Genomic DNA, 18,543 nt, shown 5'->3' with positions numbered 1-18,543 from the left:
AAATGATTCAGAGAAAACTGTTGATTTGATACAGTTTAGTTGCTCAAGCTTGTGCAAACATCTACCACAGTGAGACAAATCGACAAATTCATGATACCTTAAAAAAAAAAACAAGTCGAGGGCCGAAAAACAACCTCCTATCTGAACATTTCACTTTTTTGGGAAAACACAAAAACAGTACCTGGTTGGTATCATTAACACATAATATAGTAATATAGTCCCAAAACAGTGAAATGTTTAGGGGTATCCTTAAAAAATAGCATTCTACAAGAAAAGAACACAGTTTTTTGTGTTTTCCCAAAAAAGTGAAATTTTCAGATAGGAGGTTATGTTCTTCGGCCCTCGAAGTGGAAAAGACTGGAACCCCACGTCTTCTGTGGAACTGTTAATTCAGGCACCTCCTACACATCTTACACAAGAGACTTGTTCCAAAATAGAAATGAAGCTCTCACTCCATGAGAACAAACTCTATTCTCTGATGAAGGTCTGTCCAGTTTACAATTTCCAGCTCTGTGGTAACGGCCACGAGTCTCACAATCCTCAGAGGAAAGTTCAACAACAGAGAGTTGATGCTTTGATGCAGTGATTCTGCATCCAGTCTTCAAAATAAAGTATGGGTGTTTAGTTTTCCTCTCTTTTACCAAGCAACTCCCTTCTTCTTCTTGCCTTTCCCACTTTTCTTTGCCATTCGTTTGCCTTTCATTTTCTTGGCCTGCCGTTGGCTCATCCAAACAGGATACTGTCCATGTTCGTTCAGCAGAGTTGTCTTGTTGCGCTTTTCTTCCATGTCCATCTTCCCCTCTGAAACAGAAGTGCAGTAGTGAGCACCTAGAGAAGGCGTGTTAGACGCTAAAAAGACAATCAAGTCGCTGGCAGGGGTACTAAGTGACCATGAAATTGTAATTCCTTGTGATTGATTAAAAAGAAAAAGCAATTGAAAGGCATTTATCAATCTGTCACTCACCTTCACCCTCTGCCGTTTCAGAATCTGTCTGCTTGGTAATCTTTTCCGCTGGCACCACTGTGGCGATATCCTGCAAGTCGGTCATGTCTGCTTCTCCTTTCTTGTCCAGACTCAGGGCCTGTTTGAGGCGAGCCAGCTCCTTGGGAGCATTTTTCTTCCTCTTCTCTGCCCGCATCTTGCGCTTCCATTTGCTGCGGAGACTTTTAGCCATTTTATGGATAATCTGGAGGAAAAAAAAAACATTGCCAACTTTACTAAATAAAATAATAAAAGCATCTCAGATATTTATTTTTGCTCCATTTTTTCATATTTTCTTCGGCATCATTATTTAACATGTTAATACAGCTTAGTTTCCTGGATGCCTCATCTCTAACGCTTTAACATCCAATTTTGATTAAAAGTCAGTGACAGGGTTTAAGAAAGTTTAAAAACACTTTATTCTCATATGCAACAGCAAGAAATGTGTTTCAATGTTTCTGATCACAGTTCCAGAGTTACTATTCAACAAAATTCCGATTTAATTGACTATTTAACAAACCCCGGATAATAGTTTAGAAAGATGTTTACGCATTGACCATAAAGTTAACACATACTATCAGTCATTTCTTTAACGATTTATATATATATATATACACACACACACACACACACACACACACACACACATACATACATACATAGCCATCAATGTAAGTACTGTGTCTAGCTAGTCGCTAACTGTGTAGCTATCCGAAAGAGGTTAAAACAGCATTTTTACATCGTTTCAGACACATTCTACGGTTCTTTTACTAGCTATGATTAGCAATGACAGTTGTGATTATTATTTCAAAATATAAAAGTAAATGGACACTTACATTTAGTTTATTTTACCTGCTGAAATGTTCAGCGTTGCAACAGAAAAACACGGTGCGCCGAACACGTGTTTGCAAGGGAGGAAAGTGATGACGCGTCTAAAAAAGAGCTGGGACGTGATTGGCTGCTTGAGCTGATCTGAGTATCGCAGCGTCTGATTGGTCAGTGAGCTCAATCCAGGAAGTTTCCCTAAATGTAAACAAACAAAATGTCGCCGAGAGTGCAGTAAGTTTCACATGTAGAGCCCTTTTTCAAGTTTTGCTCATCGACCGCTAACCTTCTAATTATTTTTTTTAAAGGAATTAGAGTCGTAAATTGTTTTGAGGTTTCTCTTGTGTCTATCTGGGACTTGTGTGGGAGTCATGAGCAGCTGCTCCACCGGCCAGACTCCTGCTCGCAGCTTCGCAGCAATGTCCAGCCCTCCTCCGTCCTCCTCTTTATCACTCTCGACCAACATGCTGGACTCTGCTGCAGAGCAGATGATGGTCCACAGGAACTTCCACGCAGCTTTTGACACATGCCAGAAAGGTCTGGAGAGCCTGGCGAGTGCGGAGCCGGAGGACTACAGGTGAATCAAATGCACATGGAGTCACTTCATGCAGCCCAACCTGTATGACTGGTGTCACAGCATGAATGAATGAATGAATGAATGAATGAATGAATGAATGAATGAATGAATGAATGAATGAATGAATGAATGAATGAATGAATGAATGAATGAATGAATGAATGAATGAATGAATGAATGAATGAATGAATGAATGAATGAATGAATGAATGAATGTTTATTTCGAACATGTATATAAAATGAAAGTAAAAATAATAATAAAAAGATAAACATTTACATCTTCATACATATGTTCGAAAAAAAGGAGTAGGAAGAAGTGTTCACTTTTTCCTAGTTCCTACCCCTTTATAACATTATGGATTTACATTATTGCTATTATTATATCTACACAATATCCATATAAATGTAATCTATATAAATACTCCGTAAACATGCCTATTATTACATAATTATCCATATAAGTATATAGACAATATAAATATTACATAAATATTATATCAATATCTAGAAAATACAACTATTATATACATCCAGAGGTGGGTAGATGAGCCAAAAATTGTACTCAAGTAAAAGTATTATTACTTCAGAATAATATGACTCAAGTAGAAGTAGAAAGTAGTCATCCAAATAATTACTTGAGTAAAAGTAAAAAAGTACTTGGTGAAAAAACTACTCAAGTACTGAGTAACTGTTGAGTAACTTCTGATTATTTTTTTTAACACAACCATTCAAACAGAAAAAAGTACAAAATAATCATATTCAGGCAAATTAAACCAATAAAATAATACAATAAATTAAAATTAATAAAAAATAAAAAATAGCTTAAATTAAAATAAGCTTAAAGTAAATTCAAGTACTTTAATAAATAATAAAATAACAGAATAAAAAAATAAATTAAGCACAAGTAGCACAAAATTTCAAGCCTTTGTACTTTTCTTTTTTAACCAGGCAGAACTAGAACAACATGAACTCATAGAAACTCTGTGTGTGTTTGAGTCTGTGTAAATGTGACAAAACATGCAAAAACAAACATTTTTCCCAAAGAATCACCCAGTGATGTCATGAGATTGACGCGTACATGGATAAAAGGGATAAAAGAAAAGTAACAGCTCAACGTAGCCTAATGTAGCGGAGTAAGAGTAACAGTTTCTTCTTCACAAATCTACTCAAGTAAAAGTAAAAAGTGTAGTGATTCAAAACTACTCCTAAAAGTACAAAATTTCCCAAAACATACTCAAGTAAATGTAACGGAGTTATATAACTCGTTACTACCCACCTCAGCTTGTGTCACAGCATGTTTGAATGAATGTAAGCTTTATGAATGAATTTACGCTTTATTCCGAACATGAGAAAACATAAAAACAACACACAAGTCAAAATAGTCAAAACAACAAAAAAATAAAATAAAACAATGTTACCATGTCCGAAAAGGAGTAGAAAGAAGCATGTGCTTATTTAATCCTACCAGAGGTGTCAAAAGTATTCACATTCATTACTCAGGTAGAAGTATAGATACTAGAGTTTAAAAATACTCCTGTAGAAGTTGAAGTATCAACTCAAGTTTTTGACTCAAGTAAAAGTATAAAAGTACTGGTTTCAAAACTACTTAAAGTATAAAAGTAAAAGTAATGTAAGGGGGAAAAAGCTTTTAACGGCAAAAGCCATTGAAAATGAATGAATGTTAGTATAATGCAAATATATTAAAGAACCATATATGTGTACTATTGAGCATTAACATGCATTTCAGAGAGCAGGAGATATGATGACTAGTTGCCTATAAGTATTGTAATGGTGCAAAAAGTCAAACTTCAGAGGCATGTTATCATTTATCCTAACCTTTATTGGAATGTACATCCAAGTTTAGTTGCAGGAATCTGAGGGAAAGGATGTAAGAACAAAACTGGACAAGAACATGTGAAACAACCACAACCAAATTCACTCTATCCGGATGGAGCAATTTAACTGGATAGTTTTTTTTAAAGGCCGAAATGAAATAGAGTAACGAGGCTGTTTTTAAAATGTAAGGAGTAAAAAATACAGATAATTGCATGAAAATGTAAGGAGTAAAAGTGAAAAGTCGTCTGAAAAATAATTACTCCAGTGAAGTATAGATAACCAATATTTCTACTTAAGTAAGGTAACAAAGTATTTGTACTTCGTTACTTGACACCTCTGCCTAGTTCCTACCCCTTTTTGCGATTTTTGCATGAGAAAAACATTAAAACAACACACAAGTCAAAATAGTCAAAACAACAAAAAAATAAAATAAAACAATGTTACCATGTCCGAAAAGTAGTTGAAAGAAGCATGTGCTTATTTAATCCTATCCCTTCTCCCTTCTCAGTAATTACAATCCTTAATCAATTTCAATATTTATGTATTGTATGTATATACAATTATGTAATATATGTTATATTTTTATTGGGTATGTAGCATATATATATTTATAGGGATATTTATGTAGTTTATATAGTGTATATTTATATAGATGTATATAATAGTTGTATTTTCTAGATATTGATATAATATTTATGTAATATTTATATTGTCTATATACTTATATGGATAATGATGTAATAATAGGCATGTTTACGGAGTATTTATATAGATTATATTTATATGGATATTGTGTAGATATAATAATAGCAATAATGTAAATCCATAATGTTATAAAGGGGTAGGAACTAGGAAAAAGTGTACGGTACACTTCTTCCTACTCCTTTTTTTCAAACATATGTTAATATGAAGATGTAAATGTTTATCTTTTTATTATTATTTTTACTTTCATTTTATATACATGTTCGAAATAAAAATTAATTCATTCAAAAATATCCTGTCTTAACACCTGGTGATTGTCAAAGTCCTTCATCCTCCCTGTGAAAACCATCTTTTTGTACCGCTGTTTGAACTGGCTCATGCTTGGACATTGCTTGAGCTCCGCACCAAAACTGTTCCACAACTTCACTCCACATATGGAAATAGTAAATGTTTTAAATTGTTCTCCCCCATGTTTCTGTGGTTTTGTCACTGTAGATGTGGAGAATTAAAGGCTGGTTTCTGCATCTTGGGGATTCAGGCTCTCGCTGAGATGAACCAGTGGAGCGGTGTCCTCTGCTGGGTCCTGCAGCAGTATGAACATCAGGAGGAGATCCCAGCGAAAATCATGCAGATGTGGTGAGGAAGGCTCACACATTCAGGCTATTTATTTGATTTTCATCATTTATTTTTAAGTTGTAGTAGGTTGATAGAGAAAACAATCCAAAAAGTTGGCATGCTACAGGGGATATTTTATTTTATATATATATTATAAAGTAGAGACCTACCCCAGCCTTTGAAATTCCTTGATTTTTATCAATTTATATCCATGATAATTAATGAGGCTTCATACACGATTGTGAATAGCAGGAAACTTAAGAGGATGTTAACTTATTTCATATACTACACCGGTCATGAAATCACTACACTGGCTTCCAGTGAGTCAAAGGATAGAGTTTAAAATCTTACTGCTGGTCTACAAAGACCTGAATGGTCTTGGACCAAAATACATGCTGGATCTGTTAGTTCCTATGAAGCTCCCAGACCCCTGAGGTTCATCTGGATCTGGTTTGTTGTGATTCCCAAAAACAAGAACCAAGCAAGGTGAGGCAGCGTTCAGTTATTCTGCTCCTCACCGGTGGAACAAACTTCCTGTAGACCTGAGGTCTGCTCCAACTGTCAGCTCCTTCAAATCAGGGCTAAAAACATTACTGTTTACTGAAGCATACTCTTAAATTAAACTTACCTGCTGTACTCTACTGCCCTTACTTTTTAATAATTTGTGCTTTTTATTATTTTCCTCTTATCATTTTATTTAATTGTATTTGTTATTTACTGTTTAATTGTGTCTTGTCGCTTTTAATGTTGATGTAAAGCACTTTGAATTACCTTGTGTTGAATTGTGCTATACAAATAAATTTGCCTTGCCTTGCCTATACCATGTGGACTGATTTTCTCCTGTGTTTTTGGCAGCATACTTCTGTACTCCAAGGTTGGTGAGCCCGCTGTGATGCACGATGCAGCCAGAATTTGGTTGCACAGTCCACTAAAATCCAGAGTAGCTGGTTTCCGGACAGTCGCAGAGTTATATCTGCTGCACATACTTGTGCCACTTGGACATTTAGAGGAGGCTCAGGAGTTTATTGAAGGTGAGGTTGGCGACGCTGCATTCCAGGACCAGAGACAAACAGCGCTGGATATTGTGCATGAAAAAGCACAGCAGAATCAAGAGCCATCTTCAAATCCCAATTCAGAGTCTGGAAATGCTGCACATCCTGTGTCAATTCAAGGTCTGATATTTCTGCTCAACCTTCCTCACTCAAGTTATACTCGGTCACATAAGTAAAAACTACAGATGAGTTTTCTAATTGTGTTCTGCAGGTGGGGTCATCCATAAACTTGCATCCATGGTCACGTTTCTGTACAGAAAACTACTGTTGTCTGGCTCTGGCTCATTCTCCCTCCGGAGGTTCTTCCTGGCAGCTGTTCTCGTCTACATGCTTTTAGTCCGAATGGATCCAGGTTGGATGAATGTTCCTGTTCATAGAGATATCACCAGTCTTTTAAAAACGTATTAAAATGGAATTAAATGCTTTTCCCACTTTTTTTTTTATCTGCAGCTCTTCCTTCTTCATTCATGTGGATTTCCAAACTTCTCCAGCTGCTCAAGCAGATGTGGAGAGCCATGTTTGCACCGTATTATCAGGCTCTTAATTAAAACGAAGGACTGTGAGAATCACAATGGGTTGTTTCAATTCCCTCTTACTTCACGGTTTTGTAGGGGTATGTGTAGTTTCCTGAGACTCCCAACATCAATCACATTAACAATTTTACTTTGGTCACATTTCATTTTATTTCTTTTCTGGGAGAAAACACAGCTAATGTAGAAATGATCCACAGACTATCAGCAACAGATTTTTTTACCTGTTTTTTTGTTTACATCGCTAAATTTACAAATAATGTATCTCTTCTTCAAGTTGTTTATGAATCTCTAACTAATCATTTAGCCATAACTCCAGCACAAGACTCAGGCCATCAGGATTGCAGCTTTATTTCATCATGGAGTGGTTTGTATAACCACATGAGAAGTTAAAGTATGAGTAAAGTAAAGTACTTAATTTCATTATTATTAATTATCTTATGTTTCTGTTTTGTTTTTGTCTGTTGTACATTCAGTTAGTCTGTAACTTTGTGTTTTGCTGCTGACTACTTAAAACAGGTCTCTCTTGTGAATGAGAGCCTGGGTCTCAATATGATTTTACCTGTATAAATAAAGGTTAAGAAATAAAAAAAAAAATTAACTGAAAAACAGTAACAGTCCACAGTCTGCTAAAGGGGGTAAAAAATACATGCAATATATTTATGAACATTTTTCTCACTGATTTATTAAAGAAAAAAGCAGGGGCAGTTGGAGATTCTAACGCTGATTAACAAGTCTTTTTTTTTTCTTTTTTTCACATTCTTTCTCAGATATGCTCTCCTATTATCTATAAATACGTAAACAAGTGGAGTTTTGTGTATGTATTTATGTATATGTTTAATAGATCTAAAAAATACTCAGGTCATAACATGTAAAAGTATACATTTTGAGTCATTTTTTTCAAAAACTGTTACAAAGATTATAATTTCAATATGATAAAAGGAACAGTCTATTCCATACTGTTTACTTCAACTGAATAGTTCCTGCAGACATAACTAATTTTCTAAGGTGGACAAAGAAATAGAGATCTATCATCTAGAAACTAAACCAGTGCCAAAGTTAAAGTACTTCTCTCAAAATAATTATTTTGTGAGCTTTTGTACTAGTTGTCTCTGCATGTCCGGGTGACAGACTAACAACTCAGCAACATGAGAACACTGGCTTGTGATTGGGAAATGGGGACAACGTAAGGTTCAGGATCTGAGATAAAAAGATAATCCATTCTAAAGATACATTATGTTATTTCTGTATTTTATTGGTGTGGGAATGTCAGATACTTAGCAGCCTTACTCACAGGTGGATATCATCATCTGCAGCATTGTACTGGATTATCTTTGCAGTGATGCACTGTCACACATTCTTCTCAGAAATCACATATTTCTAAGGAATTAGATTTTAATGGACTTCGAAAAATGAACCTATCTGCTGTCACCCATTGTGTTGACAAACCCACCAGAAAATGTCTCTAATTAAGAAAAAAAGTAAATGTTTTCAGAAGAAATGTAGGAAGTAGCAATGAAATACCATCTGACCACATTACATAAAATGCTGCTCTCAAAACTCCAGCCTTCCAGCAAGTTAGAATTCTATATTTGCTCAAAACAGAAGTTATGTTAATTTCTTAACAGTAATATAGAGATAAATGTTTCAACAACTTTAGGTGTAAAAAATAGATGAAAAGTAATACTTTTACAATAAACTACTTTAAACTTTTGTCTTTCACCCAGTCACCCAAACATAATCTATAGCCTACCCACCAGAAACCGAGAATCAGAATCAGAAAGAAGTTTTTTGCCAAGTTTTTTTTAACACACACAAGGAATTTGTTGTGGTGATTTGGTGCAATACAAAAGAACAAGTCATATTAACTGAGATATAAAATATAAAGTGAAAAGAAAAAATGTACAACATGTTTTATGTTATGTTTATGGTTTTAAAGTGCCAAAGTAATGAGTCTGTACGGAGGTGACCCAGGATGTGCGTTAATGAGGAAATTACAACAAAGTATGTATTCCTATTCAGGGTAGCAGGGATCTGCTGGAGCCAACTCCAAGGGCCAATCCCAATTCTCCTTCACTCGCCCTTCTTTTCTCCACTCGCACTTCTTTTCTTCCCTAAGCCCTAAAAAAGAAGGGGGAGATTTTAGGGCACTTGAAATCTAGGGCACTTGGCCCAGGTGCCTGTCCCAATTCTCCCCCTACCCCTCGTTTCCATCCCTACCCTGATCAGGAAGCTGAGAGCCAAAAGCTGTTTTAATTTCAGCTGTAGCTCTGTTAATATGGCACTTATATTCCATATAAAAAAATGTGCACAGAAATATTTAAAAAAAAAAAAGTTTGCAGTGTATGTGCTGCCACTGCTGATGAGGTGTCCTGTCCACCATTTTCTCTAAAAGGTTCAGGAACCTGTCCATGTGTTCTTCATATAGTTTTGTACTTGTGTGGTTTTACTCACTTGGAAATTTTTAAATTGTCTAATAAAACTTGTTACACAACAGTTTTCTCTTCTGGGGTTTCTCAAAGTAAGGTAATGTCTCAAATTATAAACTGTACAACGAGATCAATAGTAAAATAAGGATAGTGAGAGAATCTGCAGTAAAAAAGGCTTTATTTGCTATATTCAAATACAATTTTTAAAAAGAAAAAAGTAAACATTGCACGCAGAACAAAGAAAGGTGCTGTTCCATATAAAAAAATTTGCACAGAAATATGTACAAAAAAAAAATTTGCACTGTATGTGCTGCTACTGCTGATGGTCTGTCTGGTCCACCATTTTCTCTAAAAGGTTCAGGAACCTGTCCATGTGTTCTTCATTCTTTTGACATCTTCTGTCTTCTTTGGCGGCCTCAGCTTGAAGGAAGTCCTGCATAGAGAGTTTCTTTTTTTGGGGGGATCGGGGGGAAAGTGGACCTGATGCCTGAAGCTTCCAGCTTCCTCTTCCAGCTGGTGAGGCAGAGCTTGAGGCCGATGTGCTGGCGTCTTCCAAAGTGTTCTGAGATAAAAAAGATGGATACACATGTTGATTACACACATGACTGGACTATCATACACACCCACAACATCATACCAGGTTCATTATCACTGTATAAATAAAAATTACCTCTGTGCTATTAATAAATACTTTACATGGATTTTTTTTTGTTAAGCATCATCTCTTCAGCAGATAATATAACTTACCATAACCATTGCTTACCTTATATATTTTTTCAAGATTTTCCCATTTTTTGCCAATTTGTGCTGTGGTCACCTTTCCCTCCAGTTCCAGCTCTTTGATGAGTTTCCTGTAACAGAAAACAGTGATGAATAGTAGTTATACCATGGTTAAGGACCCCATCACAGATATTCTGCAAGCAGATAGCTAGATCACTCACTCCCACAGCGGTTTAGCAGCATATTTCTTCTTAGTAAAATTCTCCTCGTTGGTAGTCCTAAAGCTTATTAGGTGTCGGACCTGATCCGGAGTCCCTGGAATGAAATGTGATTACTGCAATGCACAAACGTCCTCGAAAAAAAAACAAACAAACAACAAAAAAAAACGTTTGAACTATAACAGGCAGCAAGCAACGTTATTATTACTTCGTAACCCCCCCCCCCAAATAACGTTGCTGCCTTATAGTAATGTGAAATATACAACAAATTTGTAGAAAATATGAGAGTTAACGAGTAGTTAACAGGACACGGCAATGTTATCTACCCGACTCGTCATCAACAGCCACATATGCATTATCTTACGTTAACTCAGAATCAGAATCAGCTTTATTGGCCAGGTTATAACATTGTCCAACAAGTAATTTGACTCCGGTAATTTCACTCTTTGGTATTAAAAATAAACAATAAACAATGTGGTATTTCTATGTACTGTTCAAACTGTTAAAACATACAAAAGCACTGTGATTTTTTTAATTCCATGGGACATTATACTTACATTTGTGGGTTCAATATCCTCCTGCTCTTTGCGGGTCGCCATTTGACTCAAAAAAAATGAAAAAATGCTTGCTTGCTCAAAATCGAGACGAGTCTGCAAAGCATGTTTTCCTCGGTCGGCGAGCTTTAAATAGACGCAGCCTACGGCGTAGCTTACGTAACCTACGGCGTCGCTTACGTAGGTTACGTAACCATATTCCGGCGCGATCTTAGCGAACAACGGACAAAAAAGGGATGATGTACATTCACTGAGTGAATATTATGAAAGTAAAATATCGGTTTGCGCCGAGAAATGTAATCAAAATGCATTTTTATGCAGAAACTAACTCAAAATATTGATTTTATTCCCAAAAAAACAGGAAATGTCCTCCATGTTTTTTTTTTTGATTCAGTCCGCAAATGACGACGAAAAGCATTCTGGGAGATTTTCATACCCCCTCGCTCGCCAAGTCAGCATCTGAAATCCCTCGATTTGAAGGGGCTATTCTCAGCCCCTAGCCCTCGTTATGCCCCCTCCCCCTAGGTGAAAAGAGGAATTGGGACACCACTACCTTCACGGGAACGCGCAAAAGTTAGGGTTAGGGAAGAAAAGGAGGGCGAGGGGGAGTATTGGGACGCACCCCAACTCTCTTTTGGCTCAGGTCTTCACAAGGGTTTTGTTTTGTATTTTTGTATTTTTTTTATTTACGTTCCTGAAAGGGCTGAATCCAAATGCGACACAATCTGATTGCGCATGTGCAGACGCGAGGGGCTTGGCAACGGTCTCCATGGTAACAGTCGCTCTCAGCCTCCCCTACAAAAAAACCCAGGTATCGTGGTAAAATACCTGGAATGTGTACTCAGGTAAGTATTTACGTAAATCCTACGAGTAACATTAATCTCCATAAGGTCAAAATGAGCTTGAAATGAAGTTTTGTTTGTGACTTTAGACTTTAAGTTTCAGTTCCACAGAAGGATCCATGAAAATGAAACTTAAGCTGACGCTCTGGTGACGCTGTTAAACAGAAACTCAGTTTACAGGATCAGCTGAGGGAAACAGCCCTTTTGTAGATTATAAATCGAAACTGGTGGTTTGGTAAAGTGGAGGATGAGCCTGTGGATCTGCTGGTAAATAAATGAAGCGACTTTGATGCTTTGAAGAAATCGTCTGTAATGGCTGCTCTGGGTTATAAACTGTTAGAACTGTTGTCTCGGAGAGACTATCAACTTTTTCAACGTAAGTTCAACGTTTATCCGTGATCTGTGTTTTTTATATGTCTGTATATATTCAGCTTTTTGAAGTTCAGCCTCTGGTTTATATTTAACACTAACATTTCAGTGGTTCTAAGGTAAATTTAAAAATAATATAAACGTCTATATTGTAAAATATTTGATTATAATCAGAGGTGTCAAAAGTATTCACATTCATTACTCAGGTAGAAGTATAGATACTAGAGTTTAAAAATACTCCTGTAGAAGTTGAAGTATCAACTCAAGTTTTTTTCTCAAGTAAAAGTATAAAAGTACTGGTTTCAAAACTACTTAAAGTATAAAAGTAAAAGTAATGTAAGGGGGAAAAAAGCCATTAACGGCAAAAGCCATTGAAAATGAATGTATCTTAGTATAATGCAAATATATTAAAGAACCATATATGTGACTATTGAGCATTAACATGTGTTTCAGAGAGCAGGAGATATGATGACTAGTTGCCTATAAGTATTGTAATGGTGCAAAAAGTCAAACTTCAGAGGCATGTTATCATTTATCCTAACCTTTATTGGAATGTACATCCAAGTTTAGTTGCAGGAATCTGAGGGAACGGATGTAAGAACAAAACTGGATAAGAACATCTGAAACAACCACAACCAAATTCACTCTATCCGGATGGAGCAATTTAACTGGATAGTGTTTTTTTTTAAGGCTGAAATGAAATAGAGTAACAAGGCTGTTTTTAAAATGTAAGGAGTAAAAAGTACAGATAATTACGTGAAAATGTAAGGAGTAAAAGTAAAAAGCCGTCTGAAAAAGAATTATTCCAGTGAAGTATAGATAACCATAATTTCTACTTAAGTAAGGTAACGAAGTATTTGTACTTCGTTACTTGACACATCTGATTATAATATATGACATATCTTTTTGTGTACTCGCATATGACACCAGTACAAAAAAACTCATATTTTGTTTGATATTGGGGCTGCAATACAGGGCATTTTTCTGGTCACACGGGTTTATTACTGTATAAGGAGGTGATGAGGAAAAACCAAACAAATTTTACAAGACTATTTTTTTTTTCAAATCAATGAAGTGTCAGTCCAATTCCTGTACTTAAATCCACAAAAAAACTAGATTACTTTGTTTAACTGGGGCATTTATCAATTAGTGCAGCTTTTACAGTAAAAAGGTGACATTTAGATCTGTACCAACAATATGTTCTAACCTAGTCATTTTACTCCTCTTTAACTCCTGATATTAAGATTAACAATTCTTTTTCTCCTCAAATCAATAAATATAATTATTCAGGCATTGTTGTGTATGAAATAATAATTTATTTTTTGCTTGTTTTAATATAACTGCAGTGAACCTTATTTATCTTATCTTTAGAAATGAGAGGCCTCAGCAATTACTATCTGTCCTGCTGTGTGAACACTTTACTGCAGACCCTCTCCGCTACCTGGGAACTAACTGACCTGCTAGAAAGGTGAGCAAATAAACTCTTTATAATCTCTGTAAAGTATCAACAGTTGAACAAAAACAAAACTGTCATGCTTTTGATCAAACTTTGGGTGATGTTTTTAGTTTCCACAAGGACAAACACCCTCAGATGGGGTTTTTGTCCTTAAAAAACCATGTAAAACATTTAAAAAACCCAGTGTTGTCCATCTAGAAATCAGTGTGTTTATCAGGTGCTAGAAAGAAAGACAACTGAGGCTTTGTGAATCTCAAAAGGTGGGACGCAGCTGGCGAGAGGGCAGATGATTGCAATGTTCCCCTGCAGCTGAGGAGAGTTCTCGTCACCATGCGTGGAGACCTCCCTCAGCCGGCTCCACATCGAGACTTCCTCCACTGTCTGGACAGAAACCGCATTCGACGTAAGAGACCCAGCTTCACACAGCAAATGTGTCAAACTCATCACAGCTTCTAAGAATATTCTTTTGTAGTTAATGTGCAGCATGATGCTGATGAAGTGTTCCTCTCCATTCTGAACTTCGTACAGCAGCAGATGGGAAACAAAAATCTGGTCAGTCTCATATCAAAAACGCTCTGTGCTTTTGATATTTAAGTGTGGCATCTGTTCAGGGTTTGGACTTTGCTTCCTTTACCAGGCTCTTGAAATTCACAATCTGTACAAGATTTCAGTGGAGACTCACCTGCGGTGTTTGGAGTGTAGCTCCATCCAAACCCGGAAAAGCCACATGCTGAGCCTGCCTCTACATATAAGGGAAGATGACAACACTCTGGTAGGTTTTTCTTTAGATGTGTGGTCTTTTAAACACATATTAACATTTAGAAAATTTCAACAAGACATGTAAAAACTCCAGAGCTGGAGAGTTTCTGTTCTAACTCTACACTCTTTCAGGAAGACTGTGTGAAATCCTTCTTTGAAGATCAGGATCTGAGGGGAATAAATAATTGTTTTTGCAAAGGATGTGGAAAAAAGATGCCATCCAGACAGGTGAGGCTTGATATCAATGCTACCCAAAAATATTTGCCAATTTTGTTGTCGACTAAATCACTTATTTTGTTTTTACAGGGCATCAAACTCTGTGCCCTACCTGACATCTTGTGCATACACCTGAAACGATTTAGGAATTCACGTGGTTTCATCCGAAAACTCAATAGCAGAGTCACTTTCCCAGAAAACTTTGACCCTTCTGAGATTTTGAAGGAAGCGTTCTCTACAGACTTTGCACAGGTATAGGTTCCTACTTATATCTCCTAACTAGTGTCTGGGGGGGGTGTGTATTTTGTCTAAGAGTTTATGTGTTCTTCCAGAGTGGCTGCACGTACACCTTGTATGCAGTAGTAGTGCACTGCGGGAGTGCTGAATCTGGACATTACACTGCCTATGTACGTGACAGGGCCGACAAGTGCTGGTACTACGCAGATGACAGCCATGTCCAAAAGGTACTACGGACCAGAAAAAATCTGTCTCACTTGAATTCTTGAAAAAATCTTAAAAAGAAGGGAAAAAAAATCAACATATAGTATATAAATAATATTTTGGTCTTATCTGGGCCCTAGCTCTTTTATGATGGACTGAGTTGAAGTGATAAACTATCATGTGTGACAAATCAAACTGGAGGACTGTGGTAACAGAGTCCAGGTGCTAATCGGAGCTGACTGTGGTCCAAACCTGTAGCTCATTGAAAACATGCGGCATATTAAGGTGAAAAAAATATGATAATGGAGACTTTGAACTGTTAAGCCACTGAAATCCTATTAGAAAAATATATGTAACTTTCTAAACTACAGCAAATGACCTTCTGAGATTCTAAACACTGACCTAGTGCTGTTAACAGAAGAGAACACAGTGGTAAAAGTTCCCTTGTCCCAGATTTTGTGAAACATTTTCTTTCGCATTTAATTCAAAATTATTTTATATTCAGAAAACATAAACATCCATCCATTTATTTCTGCGTATCCGGGTGCTTTGGGGACACCTTCCAGTTGGACTTGCCCCCTCCTGGGTGCGTGTCTGGTGGAAAAGCATGACTTTACTCCACATTCCTCCCAAATTACTTAATTTCTCACTCAATCTGAAGGAGAGTCAATCAACCCTGTAAAGGAAACTCATTTTAGCCACTTATATCTTGCATGCTCAAGAACTGTGGGTAGGTCACTATCCAAAGCTCTTGAACATGGGTGAGGGTCTTAACATAGATCGACCAGTACACAGAGAGCTTTGCCTCTTGGTTCATCTTCCTCTTCACCACATCAGACAAAGTCTGCATTATTCCAGATGCTACACCGACCCACCTGCTGATTCATCATTCCATTCTTCCACCACTTGTGAACAAAACCCCTAGATACTTGAACTTTTCTGTGTGAGGAAGCACCTCACTCCCAAACTAAGAACCCTGGTCTCAGATTTGGAGTTGCTGCTTCACACTCGGCTGCAAACTACTTCAATGAAAGCTGAAGATCTTTACCTGATGATCAACAGGACTTCATATCATATTCATATTCAAAAACATGGAAACCTGAGACCACAAAAGTAAAGACCCTCCACCAATTGGCTGCGCCTACAAATTCTGACATTTGAAATGTCACGTTTTTAGTATTTCCATTGAAATAGTTTTCATATTGATTCATTGTTTTCATTTTACATCATATAAAAACCTTCTTAAAATAAGGTTTTGAAGCCAGTATCTGATTTTTTCTTTGAAACCTCCAGGCGTCCTGGGGACAAGTGCAGACAATATTTGGAGGACCTAATAGCAGGTAATTAGATTATCAGTTTTTATGTCTGTTTTCAAATTATGAGACTTTTATATAATCCTCTTAAAAGAAAATTTTGAGGAAACTGTTTTGCTTTGATATGAAGTGGTTAATAATAATTTTATATCTTTGAATTACATACGAAAAGCACATGTAGCTAACTAGCTGCCAGCAGTTAAAGAAAGATTTAAGTTAGTAGGTGAGCCTCAAAACTGGGAAAAAAGTAACTTGAGTTTTAGTAGAAGAAGAAAGGAAAGATGCAGCTAGTAGCACATCAATGTCACAGATGCATATTTTTAATCTTTTTACATTTTTTGTTTGGGTATTTGCCTGTTTTTCCAGCTTTTATGCTAAGCTAAGCTAATTATTCATGTTTCCATCTAACTATGTTTGGTTTTGTTTTTTGAAAATGTGAACGTCTTCCTTTAATTCAGAGAAAGAGCTTTGGAAAAAGACGTTACGAAATGTAATACATTCTGGGCCTAATACAAAGAACTCTTCAGACTTTTATTTCCTCTCAAATTGTCAACTCAAATTCTTCGTGTTCAGCCTCAACTATTAAATCCTCTGTCAGAAGCATTCGGAGTGGAACAATTCTCAGCGAGATGTAACAAAAAACATGTGACTCCCATTTTATAATGTTTAGGCCAGCTTCCAGTTGCTTTTAGAGTTAAATTTGAGATCTTATTAATAACATTTAAAGCCCTAAAAGCTTGACTCCCGCTGACATCATGGAGCTTTTATCCTGCTATTTGCAGAAACAGCTTTAGATCTTTAGACAAAGCCTTATTGTCTGTTCCTCGGTCAAGATTAAAGTCTAAAGGTGACTTTGTCTTTGCCATGAGCGCTCTTAAACTTTTGAACTTTTAAACAAAGGAAATCCGCCTCGTCTGTCATGGTGTCGTGTCTTTGAACAACATACCGTCCATTAATGTTTAATTTTTCATATTTCTGTTTAGACCGCTTGATTTTGTGTAACTCAGACACTCTGAGTAGCACAACTTTATTTTCTGTTATTTTACAGGGGTACAGCATACATGTTGATGTACAGAAGACATTTGACACAAGAGGGGCAGCAAGCTGAATTATCTGGCTGAGTGGATGGATCCGAATGAAACAGAAGAGGTGGAAAAATGAATTAGAGAATTCTATGGGGACAATTTACTGCAAGTGTTTAATCTTATTATATATGGTAAAGGTTTATTAATTTAATATACATATACATTTTAACTTCTTCACGGCACAGCAATTTGTGTCCTGGACCAGAAGGTGGCATTCAAGACTCAAAGCATGAAAGGTTTTCCCCCCAACAGACCACACACATGCTGAGTATACTCATACTGGAGGTGGGTCTGAAGAGAATGCTTAGCTTACACATTAGGGGGAAATACCTGCAATAGGACTCATTTTCCTGACAATGTTGCACATACATCACGTAGGAAGAAGGATTTTTTTTGTATGTGTGTGTGTGTGTGGGGGGGAGCAATCACTTAAAATGTCAGCTTTGATCTTATCTTTTTTTCATTTTCTTTAAACCTGTAGGCCTTGAATTTGCAACAATTAATAAAACAAAAAGAAGTGATCCAGAATGATACATCTCAATGCATTTTTGCTGATGCATGAACAACTGCAGGTTTTTTTCAGGCTCTGTCATCTGTGTGTTTTTTGCGGCAATAAAGGGAACCATATTACAACTTAGAGCTGTGAAATGTTGCAGATGCTGCCTCAACGCGTAAATGCTCGCCTCAGCCCGTCGGCAAAGCCACTAAAGTTCCCACTCACCCAGCCAAGAGTCGGGGTACTGTGTGAAATGGTTCCTATGTGCTGCGGAGCTCTGACAGAATGGAACATGTCTGCACAGGGCCAGAGGCTGCGGGTCTCATGCTTCGTCATCTCTGAGCTTTATAGCACAGGCTCAGCCTTTTCAGTTTTGGGAGGCATCTTCTTTTTCTCACATTCAAAGCACAAAACACTAATAGAGGTGTATCTGGATATTGTTAGCCTTTTTGAGTAATGTTTGTGACTTGAAATCAAGACTCTTTCTCCGATTGAGTGGACGCTGACAATCAGAGTACTCCCAATA

At 36.7% G+C, this 18,543-nt stretch overlaps 3 protein-coding genes and 1 long non-coding RNA gene across 5 annotated transcripts; 2 read left to right on the top strand and 2 right to left on the bottom strand.

The window, feature by feature from the left end:
- Positions 1–90: 90 nt before the first annotated feature.
- On the bottom strand, positions 91–1,896 carry llph (LLP homolog, long-term synaptic facilitation factor). Its single transcript, XM_061714823.1, has 3 exons — positions 1,819–1,896; positions 965–1,187; positions 91–801 (listed from the first exon to the last, which is right to left on the bottom strand). The coding sequence occupies exons 2-3, from the start codon at positions 1,173–1,175 to the stop codon at positions 638–640; spliced, it is 375 nt and encodes a 124-aa protein (XP_061570807.1). The 5' UTR covers positions 1,176–1,187; positions 1,819–1,896; the 3' UTR covers positions 91–637.
- Positions 1,897–2,010: 114 nt separating this feature from the next.
- Positions 2,011–9,424, top strand: LOC133424307 (peroxisome assembly protein 26-like). Its single transcript, XM_061714818.1, has 5 exons — positions 2,011–2,384; positions 5,418–5,558; positions 6,393–6,709; positions 6,801–6,941; positions 7,040–9,424. The coding sequence occupies exons 1-5, from the start codon at positions 2,179–2,181 to the stop codon at positions 7,135–7,137; spliced, it is 903 nt and encodes a 300-aa protein (XP_061570802.1). The 5' UTR covers positions 2,011–2,178; the 3' UTR covers positions 7,138–9,424.
- Positions 9,425–9,727: 303 nt separating this feature from the next.
- LOC133424313 (uncharacterized) lies at positions 9,728–11,258 on the bottom strand. Its single transcript, XR_009770861.1, has 4 exons — positions 11,044–11,258; positions 10,490–10,583; positions 10,312–10,399; positions 9,728–10,110 (listed from the first exon to the last, which is right to left on the bottom strand). It is a non-coding gene; the product is annotated as an uncharacterized LOC133424313 (long non-coding RNA).
- A 756-nt stretch (positions 11,259–12,014) lies between these two features.
- Positions 12,015–18,043, top strand: LOC133424305 (ubl carboxyl-terminal hydrolase 18-like). 2 transcript variants are annotated; one of them, XM_061714816.1, is made up of 10 exons: positions 12,015–12,258; positions 13,623–13,719; positions 13,968–14,110; positions 14,180–14,259; positions 14,345–14,479; positions 14,599–14,694; positions 14,773–14,934; positions 15,015–15,146; positions 16,417–16,463; positions 17,485–18,043. In XM_061714816.1, the coding sequence occupies exons 1-10, from the start codon at positions 12,195–12,197 to the stop codon at positions 17,555–17,557; spliced, it is 1,029 nt and encodes a 342-aa protein (XP_061570800.1). In that variant the 5' UTR covers positions 12,015–12,194; the 3' UTR covers positions 17,558–18,043. The 2 variants fall into 2 exon arrangements, with proteins under 2 accessions (XP_061570800.1, XP_061570801.1); XM_061714817.1 differs by having other exon boundaries at positions 13,598–13,719.
- Positions 18,044–18,543: the final 500 nt, after the last annotated feature.

Source organism: Cololabis saira, chromosome 23, assembly GCF_033807715.1.
Source record: "Cololabis saira isolate AMF1-May2022 chromosome 23, fColSai1.1, whole genome shotgun sequence".
In the NCBI taxonomy this organism is placed as follows: Eukaryota; Metazoa; Chordata; class Actinopteri; order Beloniformes; family Belonidae; genus Cololabis; species Cololabis saira.
Note: the sequence above shows the minus strand (reverse complement) of the source record. Positions and strands in the feature narration are given on the sequence as shown.